This window comes from Cervus canadensis, chromosome 21, assembly GCF_019320065.1.
Source record: "Cervus canadensis isolate Bull #8, Minnesota chromosome 21, ASM1932006v1, whole genome shotgun sequence".
NCBI lineage: Eukaryota > Metazoa > Chordata > Mammalia > Artiodactyla > Cervidae > Cervus > Cervus canadensis.
The window spans coordinates 49009915-49025177 of NC_057406.1; the positions used below are offsets into that span (position 1 = coordinate 49009915).

At 37.9% G+C, this 15263-nt stretch overlaps 1 protein-coding gene across 1 annotated transcript in view; it reads right to left on the reverse strand.

Annotated features, from left to right (window-relative positions):
* Positions 1-830: 830 nt before the first annotated feature.
* The window catches only part of SLC5A8 (solute carrier family 5 member 8), a 52767-nt gene continuing 38334 nt past the window's right edge, over positions 831-15263 (reverse strand). Inside the window, exons 11-15 of the mRNA XM_043440538.1 lie at positions 12117-12203; positions 8890-9095; positions 5065-5168; positions 2441-2520; positions 831-2177 (exon numbers count right to left, since the gene is read on the reverse strand). Coding sequence (XP_043296473.1) covers positions 2052-2177; positions 2441-2520; positions 5065-5168; positions 8890-9095; positions 12117-12203 — 603 coding nt within the window. The 3' untranslated portion in view covers positions 831-2051. The remainder of the gene's footprint in view (positions 2178-2440; positions 2521-5064; positions 5169-8889; positions 9096-12116; positions 12204-15263) is intronic.

Here is a 15263-nt window from a genome sequence, read left to right on the forward strand (position 1 = left end):
ATCCCAAGGACTGTAGCCTGTCAGACTCTGTCCATGGAATTTTCTAGGCAAGAATACTGGAGTGGTTTGCCATTTCCTTCTCCATGTCTAAGCATGCATGCTCAGTCACTTCAGTCACGTCCAGCTCTTTGCAATCCTATGGCATCTGGTCCCATCACTTCATGGCAAATAGATGGGGAAACGGTGACAGACTTTATTCTGGGGGGCTCCAAAATCACTGCAAATGACGACTGCAACCATGAAATTAAAACACGCTTACTCCTTGGAAGAAAAGTTATGACCAACCCAGACAGCATATTAAAAAGCAGAGATATTACTTTGCCAACAAAGGTCTGTCTAGTCAAAGCTATGGTTTTTCCAGTGGTCATGTATGGATGTGAGAGTTGGACTATAAAGAAAGCTGAGCGCAGAAGAATTGATGCTTTTGAACTGTGGTGTTGAAGAAGACTCTTGAGAGTCCCTGGGACAACAAGGAGATCCAACCAGTCCATCCTAAAGGAAATCAGTCCTGAATATTCATTGGAAGGACTGGTGCTGAAGCTGAAACTCCAATACTTTGGCCACCTGATGCAAAGAGCTCACTCATTTGAAAAGACCCTGATGCTGGGAAAGATTGAAGGCAGGAGGAGAAGGGGACGACAGAGGATGAGCTGGTTGGATGGCACCACTGACTCAATGGACATGAGTTTGAGTAAACCCCAGGAGCTGGTGATGGACAGGGAGGCCTGGCGTGCTGCAGTCCATGGGGTCACAAAGAGTCGGACACGACTGAATGACTGAACTGGACTGGACTGTAGTCTGTCAGGCTCCTCAAGTCCATGGGGTTCTCCAGGCAAGAATACTACAGTGTGTTGCCATTTCCTTCTCCTGGGAATCTTTCAGACTCAGGCATCAAACCCGCATCACCTGCATTGCCAACAGATTCTTTACCACTGAGCCAGGTGGCAACACATGTCTAAGTGTATGTACCTTTAAATGTAAATGATTGCAGATTGGTTGACTTTCAAAAATGCAGCTTAATAGTATTCAGTGGAATCTTCTAATTCCATGGAGCTTAACCATTTTTAATTCTATGTATGTTCTTGGACCACTGAATCTGTAAGTACCTAATTGACGGTACTTTGGTCAGTATAAGGCTTATGGGAGGGAGTTTATATTTATAGGCTGGGTTGCAGTGAACCAGGATCTGGGGTAACAGGATTCACACTGGATGTCTTAAGATATATGCAAGCACAAGGCAATAGAGTGAATGGGAAATTATGAATAGGAAGGTGAGCAAGCATGAAACGCACAATAAAACCAGTTGATGGGTCAGAAAATTGGAATCCAGATAAGAACCAGAGACTAAGAAAGGCAATAGAAGCAACCAGTGGCCAGAAACTATAGATAACAATCAAAAAGGCCTAAGAATAGATGTGTAGTATCAAGAAGACCTTGGTTATTGGGCCCACGTTCTGTCCCAAACAGGATGCTTCTTGATTACCGCCCTCCTGAGCATGAATCAATTCCAAGATTAATATGTGCCCTGGGCTGATAGGGGTTGATGAGAAGCAAAGATTTAGATAGCATAGACCCGCTACTTCATTGCTCCCTAAAAACAGAGTGTGATAGGAAGAAGAAAGGTCTTTTTTAATATCAATTATGATTTCAGCAAACTCTAAAACATGCCAGCACCAAATGCATGGGAAATATTTTTAACAATGCCCTAATTTAAGAATATTATTTTAACCATCAAGCACATGTTATATGTATGTATTAGCTTTTCAGCACATATGTAGTCACAACTTTCACAACTACAGCTTCACTGAAATAAAAGAGAGAGGGAAATGCTGATGCTGAAACTTTTACCTCCAGAGTTGCATCAATTAATGAGTGTAGAAAGTTAAAAAAAAGAAAAGTCAGGGCTTTGCTTAAACAAAATGATCCCTGAAGTTCCCTCCAAAGTACTCATTATAGACCAAAAAAAAAAAAAAAATCTAAAACCTGATTCAAGTATTTTAGAAGACATAAAACTGGGACACTGCTTAAGATCATTTAGCGTCACAGCTGCTTCACAAACGAGTTCCATTGATCTTGCTGCTTTGATCTGTGCCATTCAATTCAATATGGTTGAAGGCAGGATTATCAGTTCCACCATCTTCTACTGGATGAGATTTATAGCTTAAAACTCGCTTCTTCTAAAAGAAAATGTTAACATGATGATTAGAAAAAAGAAACTGTTTATTCAACTCAATAATTATCACTACTACTTTTCTTTCTCTAAATCTTATTCACAGTCTACTGAAGCAGAGATAAACAACAGAAATAAATCATTTTAAAGAGGAAGGCAAATACCTTCCTTGTCCATCAGAGTTCCAAAGAGAGTCTGAGGACTAATGAGTATTCTATCCTGGTGATAAAAACAGTCTTAAAAATTTAAGGAAAAAGAAAGCCAACTCACTTTCTTAAAAATGTCAAAATTAGATAAAAAGTCCTCTTTGGTTAGTAGGAATCTGCAGTCTATGTTTTGTTTTCTTCCTCCTGAAAAACAGACATTATTTACATCGTTAAAAAGATATCTGTAACTACCCAGTGAAGGACCATCATACACACATTTAACTTGAGCACATTCACTTCTATGCACTTACAAAATACAAAGAGTCTTTTAAATAGTGCTGGAGACTTAGCCTACCCTTTCTCTTCCTTCAGTCAGTCCCAGATTCTGCAAGCCTCTCACTGGGATCAATATGAGTCTACTGTTTAAAGATAAATGAGATGGCTCTTAAATGTAAGCCAACTGCCTCATCCAGTATCAGCTAGGGAAGAGTCATCTGGCCCAATACTGGTAGGAAAACTGGTTTAAAAGCATTCTTCATGTTCTACCAATAAAATATCAAACCATCTACTTCTGCTTCAGACAGCAGAGTTTCCCTTCCTTAATCTAGTGGTTATGAATGTATGAAGAAATGTAGGAAACTGTGAATTGTTGGATAAACTATTCAAATGAAAACCAATATGGTTATCAGAATCAAAGCATTTAAGGGAGGGAAAGGAGCAAAGAGAGTATTATGACCCTCCCATTTTTTAAGGAAAAAAATGAGTTGAAAAAGACCAAAAGTCAAATAGTAAAAGGAGATGTTTGTTCCAGATCTGAGTGGTTGGGTTACTGGTGAGAAAAATTTAAAATCTGTCTTAAAATATACCACAACAGATAAGAGAGTAAACCTGCCATGCTGGGAATTTTACTTAGGAGAAATAGCACAGTTCTTTTTGAAGAGAAAGAGAATAGTTTAAACAACTGTTTGTGAGGTAACAGATATCTACAAACTTTATTATAAAATTACAATAATTATAGATTGTAATGTCTATAATAATGACAAGTGTATAATGTTAATATAGTCATTAATCTGTTATAATAATGTCATTATTAATATAATTTTAATTATAAATGCAAGTACCAAAGAAGTCTCAAAGACAGTGCTTTCCAGATGCCAAAAAATCAATGAGAGGTGGTAGAATTCTACAAAGTGGGCACCATGCTGGTAGATTTGTAGCATAAAGCAGACATCACACATACTTGGATAAAGTGCAGGACTTCTGACTGATTATAACACATTTAATAAAGAAAGCAGTGGCGCTTCCTGCCCCTGGTTTGGCTGCTATGGATGTGTACATGTGAGGGAACATAGGAAATTAGGGAGCCCAGCTTTTCTCCCCAACTCCACACTACTGCTCTGCTCCAAACCACCACGACTGCTCACCTGGATAAGTGCAATAGCCTCTACCTGCCCTCCTTTCCTTACAGACTACTCTCAAAACTGGATCAGCACGCTCCTTTGAAAATCATTGGAAAAGTCATTATAAAAATATCCCAGGTAGTAGATCTAAAAGACATAGAGATGGAAAATAGAGAGACGAGATAAGAAAATCAGAGGGGCTGTCCAAGTTTAAAACATTTGACTAACGGGAGCTTCCAGAAAGAGAAAATCGAAAATGGCAGGAAATCACAAAAGAAATCATACAGGAAAGTTCCCTGGAACTGAAGGATGTATGTCTTCAGACCCTCCTGAGGGTTTAGGGCAGGACAGTCATTGTGAAATGGGTCACATGTAAACGGCCAGTGCACGACAGGGCACTGGTGTTCTGAACGGCAGCAAGACAAGTCGAAGAAAAGTAAGACAGGCTCCAGGAACAAGAAAGTTACTCTCAACCTAGGATTCTCTACTCACATTATCAACAGTTACCAAGCAGACATGCAATGTTTCCAAGATCTCTTGTCCATCCTTTCTCAAGAACATGCCATAGCATATACTCCATCCAGTTAAGGGAGTAAACAAGAATTAGGAGAAATGGGATTCAGGCAGCAGAGCATCCAACAGAGGAAGGAGACCAAGGGAATTCACAGAACGAGGACACAGTGAATTCCCAGGATAATGGTTCCACAGCAATCCCAGAGAGCAGGGTATACCCCATGTATTATTGGTTTGATTTTATTTAAAACGTATTTTTTTTAAGTTTACAGACATCTGAAAAAAGCCTTCACACTATGTTTATATATAAAGACCATAATTAGATATAAAGACTTTTCCTTACATGTACACATATCTTCTTTCCAGTTTACAAAGAGTTGGTGCAGGACAATGAGAATATCATGGCACAGGGCTATTATAATGGTATGTATAAAACTCCTAGCATTGTAATAGCTACACACAAGCATTTTATTTTTATCTTACAGCAACCTGTGAGATAGGCAGGTCAGTTACTATTACCTTCATCTTATACATAAGATAGCTAAGGCTCAGTAGCTTTGGAGCAGCTCTACAGACTTAGAGCTATAAGTTCATGCAGCTGGTAAACGGCATAACAGATTCAAACTGAGATGGGTCTTCTGTTTTCAAGACTAGGCCCTAAAATTTCCCATGAGTAAAATGGAACAAACAATTGAGCTAATAGTATTTTACTATTTTATATAGTAAAATAACATAAATAGCTACAAAACAGATATAGTAAACACTAATACAGAGGTACATATAGCAAGACTAAATATAGCAATACTAATACTAAATATAGCAATATCAATGTTACCTGTTGATACACTGAGAAGCATTCCCACAAACAACGTTACCAAAGTTCCAACAGTGCTGAAGTATAGATATGATAAGGAATACCAGTTATCCATCAGCGGAGTCCTAAGAAAGGACAAAAGCATAACTGTAAGGTTTCATGCATGCCACTAGTAACCAAGAGTATGTGTCAATAAGCCTCATGGCAAAGTCAGAACACAATACTTAATCATGTTTCTAATGTCCAAGTTTGCGGTCCCAATTTTACCTTATTGGGTCAGAAATTAAGTGTGACCTAACCTTGATCTCATATTATAATACCAACGTCCATGTTTATTCATTCTGTTCATTTATTCATTCATTATTCATTCCCCTCTGCTTTGTGTCCCAGGCACTGTTCTTGTCACTGAAAAGTCTGCCATTGAAAAGGTGGGCAAGGGGGTTCCTGCCCTCAGGAAGTTTACATTCTAAACGAGATGTGTAATGATTAAGTAAACAAATTAATAAACATAATAATTCCCATTTTGATTATAGAGAAGAAAGCATTTAAATGAGACATTAATATCAAAATGAGAAATTAATGTCAAAGATACTTTAAAAATTCCATGAATTTTGGAAATTAAATGTCCACTTTTAAATGATGTCTCCTGGCAATCTTGATTCCAGCTTGTGATTCATCCAGCTGGGCATTTTAGGTATAAAATATAGTGATTCACAATTTTTTAAGGTTATATTCCATTTACAGTTATTATAAAATATTGGCTATACTCACTATGTTGTACAATATATGTAGCTTATTTTATACCTAATAGTTTTTACCTCTTATTCCCTTGCCCCTATATTGCCCCTCCTCACTTCTCTGCTTCTTTGTTATCTTCATTATTTTGTTGTATTTTTTAGATTCCACATATAAGAGATATCATACAGTATTTGTGTTTGTCTGACTTATTTCACTTATATTTCCAGCAATGTGGATAGACCTGGAAGGCACATTGTAGTATTTTAAGTGGAGAAGTGACATGACCTGATCTGCTTCTAAAACAACTGCTCTAGGATTCCACATTCAGCTTTGATGGACCCACCATCCAGCCAAAAGTAATATTTGAAAATTTGGAGATGGGACAAGGCAGGTTTTTGTAGACCTCAGAGAGATCATGACAATTAGAACTTAAGGGGTCAAGATCCCAGAAAGAAGGGAAACATAGAGGTTAGCTAGTGAACTTAAGATAATGTGATATATTGGGCCAAAGACAGACAAAATAGAACAGAATAGAAAATTGAAAAACTGACCCACAAAAAATAGTCATTAGGTTGATGTCACAGTTGCCACTGCATGGCAAAATGGTGCAAAAAGAGGGTATTTTCAACAAATGGTTTTTGGGTAATAGAATATCCATATGGGGGAAAAAAAATGAATCTTGATCACTTGAAATCAATTCCAAATCACTTGAAATCAATTCCAAAGTGGATTACAATTCACAAATGGAAATGGTGCACAAGAAAGCTTTTAAATAAAAAAACTAGAGGAATATCTTTATGACCTCAAGGTAGGCAAAGATTTCTTAAATGGGACTCACAAAAGACTAACCATATAGAAAGAGACTGATAAGTTGAACTCAATTAAAATTAAGAAATTCTGACCACTAAAAAGCATCACTAAGAGAGTAAAAAGGTAAGCTACAGGGTGGGAGAAAAATATTTTCAAAACTTATCTTTTATCTAGAATATATCAAGAAAACTTAAATAAAAACAGAGAACTCATTTTAAAATGGACCAAAGATTTCAATAAAGTCACAAAAGTTCACAGAAGTAGTTATACAAATGCCCAATAGACATGTAAAAAGGTATCAAACTTCATTAATCATAAGGGAAATGCAAGTGATGTACCCATCAAGTATTAGGAACTTAAAAAGTGAAAACTGAAATGAGTAATTGAAACCTAGTATCTAGGCAATTAGGGTATCCTACTTCACCTTTAGCTGTGTGTTCACTCCCCTTGGACTCTAGTCATCCTGAACTGTGCATGATGTCCTAAGACACCATGTGGCTTCAGGCCTTCCTGATTTGCATATGTTGCCTTCATTCTGCAACATACGCTCCTTCCTTTTTTCCCCCTGTCTGATCTTGTTCACCTGATTATATCACCCATGTTACCCTCCTCTAAAAAAGAATCTTTCACTCAGGAATCATTAGGCTCCTCCTCCTTCTGGTTGTCATGATAGACTGTGAATACTACTTTTCACAATGTGTTACTTGTTTATTCTCTTGTCCAGCTTCCGTTTGGGTCATTTTCTGTGACAAGAATAACTTTCCAGACCTTCTCTTATAGCCAACTTCTGCATTCTGTATTAGTACATCCCTGAAGTCTGTGCTAATCTACATTTCAACTTTGCTTATAATCGTTCTTGTGGGTACTTAGTTCACGCTCAAAAATTCTGATTTATTAGCTGAGCTATTTTATAAATAAGCTAACAAAGAACAGTGATTATTATGGTACCAGGCACATAGTAAACCTCAGCTAATTTATATATTTTGGAAATCCAAATAACCAATCAGCCTTTAAATTAAAAGGCACATCTACATAATCAGGACAAACACTAAGAAAAATTGTGAAATGAAAAGTACAACTTCAACATCCTCCCACTTACCCTTAATCACCTCTCCCTTAACTAACTCGTCACTTCTCCCTTCTCTCTAATGACTTCCTGAGCTCCACCTCATAAATGCATTCATTCTTATCCAGAATAGGCCCTGTATTTCTGTGCCCTTATCTCCATAGCATCCCCATCTAGTCAAACCTTCCCCCACACATGCCTCAGGCCCTAGAAGTACCTCTTCTCTTTACCCACGCAGACTACCAGCCCTGACTCCCACACAAGTATTCTCATAGCTGAATTCCCTCTGAATCACCAATGACGTTTGTATGTATGGTCACATTCCTTCTCCCAGGAGTGTGTCCCATTTTAAGAGGGAGATGCCATGTCTTGTCTCAAAAGAAATGATTCTCCAGTGGCTTCATTCTAGGCAAGCTGGAACTGGGGTGATACTTTAGGGGAAGGGCCCTCATCTTTGCATTCCTTGAAGGCATCCATGGGTTTTGCACTTTAAAACTGAAGATGTATATACCCACTAAGGGTAGTCTTGCTCTCACACCCACTGTACAGTGTAACAGTGATGCACCAAAAGGTCTGTTGCTGTTTAGTCACTAAGTGAAACTCGCTCAGTCGTATCTGACTCTTTGTGATCCCATGGACTATCCCACCAGGCTCCTCTGTCCATGGAATTTCCCGGAAGAATACTGGAGTGGGTTGCCATTTCCTTCTCCAACCAAAAGTCTACATTATTTCATTAAATCAGATTACATCAGTAGCCAGAAGCTCAAAAATGTACTGCATAACTGAAAACTCTAACAGGAAGATCACAGCTGCAACTCATTGCCAATGCTCTAAAGATTCGGAATATTTAAAACTGGACAAACAGCAATTATCCAACATATTTCGATGCATTGTAGCTTCTAGTTGGTAAAAGTTATACTTCAAAGACTATATATGCAATGTGTCTTCTATAATTTTGCTTTTTATTTTAAAGGTTTTTCAGTGGACAAAGACAACTTTTCACTCAAGTGGAACTAATATTTGTCAGCATTTTTATTGAAATTAAGAAAATATGGCTTTTTTTTTTTTGGTATTTCTGAACAAGATATAATAGCCAGAAAGCCACACACACCCTCCTCATTTAAGAATTAGGCAAAAATCACAGCACTGCAGGCAAGACAAAGAGCAACAGAGGTTATCTATCTGTCACATTCATTTTTTCAAATATGACATAACAAAGCTCGATTCATTACCTTTCAATGTTGTGTACTTGAGAAGCACTGGTAGAAAATGGCATTTCTGTGGTTGTCATCCAATTTGTTCCATTGTATGTGCTGTTACAGCCATAGGTTTCAAGTCTTAATGGCATCATTCTCTCAGGAAGTGGGGGATAAAGCTGAGCTCCAATTCCGACCCACAAAGAAGCGGCAAATCCAGACAGCAGGCCCCCAAGTGCTCCCTGCAAAACAGAAGTGTTTTTCAAAACAAATAATACAGTTTGCTTTGAAATAGAAGTTAGCATTAGGAGCTTAAGCTCAACACGGTCCAAATCAAATTTACCAGCTTCCCTCCTAAAACTCTTCTCCCTTGCAAGCTCCCTGCCTCTTGCCAAGGGCAGCATGGGTCCCAAGTCCCTCAGCCCAGAGCCCTGGTCTCTGGAACCCCCAGCCCCTATTTTATATCCCTATCTTGCCAATCACCAATTCCTCTTCATTTTTCTTGACATATCTCATAATTCCATGCCTTCCACTCTGTCTGCATGACCAGCACTCTGTTCTGGCCTCTTCATCTCTTTACACCCAATGACCACAACAGACAGATATGCAGTTGACTTCAAGCCAACTGTTCCCTCCACTTTTACTTAATTTACAAAAAATTTAAAAATGGCATGTCATATGAGCAACAGGGGCTTCCCAGGTGGCGCTAGTAGTAAAGAACCTGCCTGCCAAGGCAGGAGACCTAGGTTCAATCCCTAGGTTGGGAAGATCCCCTGGAGGAGGGCATGGCAACCCACTCCAGTATTCTTGCTGGAGAGTCCCATGGACAGAGGAGCCTGGTGGGCTACAGTCTCTAGGGTCGCAAAGGGTCAGACAAGACTGAAGTGACTTAGCACACATGCATGCATGAGCAACAGGCTTTGAAGAAGAAAGCATCCACAGAATTTACTCCTTTACTTAGCAACATGCATGATTGTAAATTAGGGGTCTTTTCACAATAGCAAGGTCTTTTCACAAATGACTGCAATGGTACATATAACAAAGCCAAGCATTTCCAGAGATAAGTGGAAATATCCTCTCTAAAGACAGTTGGTTTCACAATCTTTGGAAGACTTGGGTTACCCTGCTCCTACCGTTCACCAGTAATCGAACTGTTTTTGATAGTCAGTCAGTCCTCAAGTGATTTAAGCCCTAGTTCCAAATGATGCAGTTGAAAGCAAATCTTGCTGGAAAGCCCCTTTCTCTGTGGTGAAATTTCTCCCCTCACTTTAAGAATAATGATCAGATTATTACAACAGAAATAACAGTATCTTACTTCCTCTGCTAAGGACAAGTTGGACCTAGTCAGCTATAGCATTTCTGGAGGCAACTCATGGTGGCAATAAATGTCAAATTTTAAAAGTCAGTCTTCTTTTAATATTTCAGGCACTCAACCAACCACTTGCATTTCACAATGCAAAGAATCTCATCAAAACTTCAACATTCTGAGGTGGACACGAACTGCCCTCTTTCACTCTGATTCATTTCTACTAAGCTAGGATTTCATATGACACATCACTGAGAATTATTATTAACAATAATAACAATGATAATAGCCCTTACTTGTATCTGCCTTACCAACCCCTAATGCCTCATGAGGAAAATGGAATTCTAAATATAAAGTTCTGCAGTTATTCTCCATCTGTCTGAAACAACCACATATATATTATAAGCTTTTCCTAAACCTCAGCTTTATAGCAGGACTAAATTCGTAGTGTTCCTCCTGACTTTCAGAGAAATTATTTCAATTTCATTTATTCTAAACAAAACTTAGAACACCTCAAAGCATAGATATATCTATACAGAAGAACAGAGCTATCACTTCTTTCTGAATTCAGTTCTCAATTATGATTACCCCTTTGGGAACAGAACCACATTGTTGCAGTTACATCCTTAAATATCAGGAGAACAGTTTCTGACCAAAGTGGCAAAGAATTTATCTTATTGCTTCTCTTTACTGTACTCTGGCTATTCACAGGTATCCTTGGCTCTACTGCCCTGAAATCTTTCATATCCAAGCCTGTCAATCTCCTTTAAATCTTAATGATTAATTTTCATGAAGGATAAAAAATAAATGAAAACAAAATGTTGTTCTTTAGTTATATAATATTCATAATGTGCATGCTAAGTTGCTTCAGTCATGTCTGACTCTGTGAGATCCTAGGGATTGTAGCCTGCCAGGCTCCTCTGTCCTTGGGATTCTCCAAGCAAAAATATTGGAGTGGGTTGTCATGCCCTCCTGCAGGGTATCTTCCCAGCCTAGGGATCAAACCTGCATCTCTTACATCTCTTGCATTGGCAGGAAGGTTCTTTACCTTGAGCACCACCTGGGAAGCCCAATATTCATAATATATTGTATTATATTATACATCATATTATGTATTATTTCATAATATATATCTTTTAGTTGTGCTTTATGATACTCTTTATTTTATTTTTTTTTTATGATACTCTTTAATATTATATTTTGGGCTTCCCCAGTGACTCAATGGTAAAGAATCTGCCTGCCAGTGCAGGAGACACAAGCTCAATCCCTGGGTCAAGAAGATCCCCTGAAGAAGGAAATGTCAACTCACTCCAGTATTCTTGCCTGGAAAATCCCATGGACATAGGAGCCTGGTGGGTTACAAGAGTCAGACGCAACATAGTGACTAAACAACAATATTATATTTTAGTTATAATTATGTTTTTCTATAATTATGTGATAGTCACAATATTGGAGGAGGCAATGGCACCCCACTCCAGTACTCTTGCCTGGAAAATCCCATGGACGGAGGAGCCTGGTGGGCTGCAGTCCATGGGAACGCTGAGAGTCGGACGGACTGAGTGACTTCACTTTCACTTTTCACTTTCACGCATTGGAGAAGGAAATGGCAGCCCACTCCAGTGTTCTTGCCTGGAGAAGCCCAGGGACGGGGGAGCCTGGTGGGCTGCCGTCTATGGGGTCGCACAGAGTCAGACATGACTGAAGTGACTTAGTAGCAGCAGCAGTCACAATATATATTGTTCTGGCAGTTTCCATTTAGTTTCACACATGCAGGGTCCCAGTGCATAGTACATTCGTTGTGTGTCCCAGCAAAGTCAACACGAATAACTTAAGTCATCAAGACAAGCCACTAATGACAGGTATCAAAGGAACCAAAACTTTACAATTGAGAAAAATTGTAGAAATGCTACTGTAGTTGGAAAAGTAGACTTTACATATATTCATCTTTTATACTTACAATTGAGTTGGCAAAGGGAACCAAAATCCCCAAAGCAAACAAGCCCATTAGTGGCCCACCAAGCATGCCAAATATGCTGAGTGCTGCCTACAAAATTAATAAGAAGTCATCAATCAGCAATCGGAAATCCAAAGTTAAAACATTTAAAAGTAATTTCATTGAGATGAGGATTTAAACTCAGACTCCTGAAAATCATGGCAGCCTTGCCACTGACAAAGAGATAATTAAAACCTGGAAGCTTCTGCATCTCAGGCTCAGGTTCTATCTGTTCATTAAGTATCCTCAATAAAAGAAGCAAACTGCAAAGAGGACAGAGAACTATGAGGCAAGAGGGACACTACTCCTCCTAGCATTGTTCTTGCAGATGTTAATAATCACATCACTCCTTTGTGCTTTGGTAGTCTCAAAATGCTCTGCAAAACAAGCTTGTGGATAAGTACTACTAAGTGACCAGAGATGGCAACAAAACTCAGTGCTATCCTTGATTTCCTAAGGATAGAACTAGAATGAGAAATGTGACTTCAAAAAAAAATAAATTGAAAAAAAAAAGATTGATCAAGTCATGTAGAAAGTTTTAACTTGATTGGCTAACTGCAACCTTTGCTTTGATGGACAGTTGCCAAAATCATGATAGTGAAAAAAGTTTACAGTGTGAAGAATGCAAAAGTGCAAATAGCTGAAACATTCAAGAGATGTATGTTCACAATATTCAGACAGCTAATTTTTGAGAGTGAATAGAACCATCAAAGAAGAATCAGGGATGCACTGGTTTGTTCACAGAGTAAAAGGACAGATGGAACAGAATTAATATATTAAAGAAAAAATGTCAGTCAAAAACATTTTAGAGGGTATAGACTGCAGCTCTGGGTTAAAAAACAATAGCAAACAAACAAACAAACAAAAAACAAGAAAAGAGCTCTACCTAGTGGACTAGGGAGGGAGTGAGGATATGATGACAGAAGAACTAGTGTTCAAGGAGAATGTGGACTCAGAATATGGCCCTAAGGAATCATTTCACAATGTCTCCTGAACCAGAGTCCAGTAGGAAGGAAGGCAGACTTCACCACAAAATGTGCAAAGTCCCTTGGCACATGTGGTGGTCACTGACAGTGTGAGCTAGAGCCAGCTCTGGAGATACAAGGAATAGTCTCCCCACCAAGTACTTGTCTCAGGAATAAGACCTTGGTTAGAGATGAAGCAAGGAAGAGCTGTCTTCAAGTCATGATGACTCTCCTAGAATATCTCATTACCTATCCTCAGGCCAGAGCTGGTACATGAAAAGCGAGGGAAAGGGGGAATCAATCATAATAAGAGCTCTAAATAGTCATTCAGACTATGAAGGAAAGCATACTAACAGGAGTTTTGTTGGTTATAGCTTAGGTGTACCAGATAAGAGAGTTTCCAGACCTAAATCATCATTCATTCATACAATCAGGATGAGAGCACACTGTTTTAACAGCTGGTATACACTAAGCAACAACTGGCCAGAAAGGAACCAAATCTTAGGCCTGAAGCGGGAGTCTGGAGGACTTGCTATGCCTAGCATCAACCTTCAAGTTTCTGGGTCATGCTGAGGTCCCAGAGTCCCAGAGTTGGACCCAGGTGGCCATGGAAATTTCATGGACCACTCGGGAGTGATCAGATAAGTAGATATTTATGAACCGATACATAAATAGTTACAGTCAACCTGAATGTATAAAACATCTACTTTGTCTCAGGCACTGTACCAGATATTTAGTACAGTATCAAAGAACAATGACATAATCCTCACCTTCATGGAATTATAACCTATTTAGTAAAACAGACACTAAATAAATAACTGCAATAAAGTATTATAACGGGGATGATAAGAGAAATATGAGGTGCTCTGGGAACATAATAGAGGGGAACTCAAACCTATCCAGGTAACAGAAGGAGCCTTTTTAGAAAATAGTGTTTAAGTTGAAACTTGAAGAAAAAATAAGACTTAAACAATTAAAGAGTGCTAAACAGAAAACCAGGAGGATACAGAAGAACTCAGAACCATCAAAGAGAAGATCTATTAATAATTGACACTTATAGAATATACACTTAACAGCAGAACAGATGTTCCCTTCAGGTTCCCTGTAACAGACACCAAGATACTACATCCCGGGCTGTGAAACAGACTTCAGCAAATTCTAAAGAACTGCAATCATACAGAAGTGTTCTCTGACCACTGTGGAATGAAATTAGAAATCAACAGCAGAAAGATAACAGGAAAATCTCCAAACACTTAGAAACTAAGTAACATACTTTTAAACAATCCATGGGTCAAAAGGACATATAAAAGGAAATTTTAAAACACAAATACAAAAAAAACAAATAAAATACAAATACAAAATATGAAAAGTTGTGGGACACAGCTAAAAGTGCTGAGAGGGAATATTTTAGCAATTAGTGTATAAATTATAAAGTAAAGTCTGAAATCAATCATCTAAGGTTCTACCTCAAGAAGAACAAAATCCAAAGTAAACAAAAGGAAGAAAATAATGAAGATAATAACAAAAAGCAATGATTTAAAACAGAAAAACAATATGGAAAAATCAGTGAAACAAGAAACTAATTCTTTGAAAATATCAATAAAAATTGACAAACCTCTAGCAAGACTAAAAAACAGATAAAAGATAAAACTAGCAATATTAGGAATAAAACAAGAGCTAACACTACAAACTCTGCAGATATCAAAAGCATAAGAAGGGAATACTATGAATAACTTCACAAACATAAATTTGACAACTTAGGTGAAATAGACCAAATCCTTGATACATTTTATAATTCATCCAATATGAAACAGGTAATTTGAATAGGTATAACTACTAAGGAAACTGAATTCATAATTTTAAATTCCCCCAAAAAGAAACCTCCAAGAGCAGATGATTTCACTAGAGTATTATATTAAAATAGCATTATACCAAACAAAGAATTAACACCAGTTTTGCACGATCCCTTTCAGAAAAAAGGAGAGAATTCTTTCCAATTTATTTTATGAAGCTGGTATGACCCTAATACTAAATCCAGACGATGACATTAAAAAAAAAATTACTACAGATCAGTATCTCTCATGAATATAGATGCAAAAATTTTTAATAAAATATCATCAAATAGAATTCAGCAAGATATAAAAAT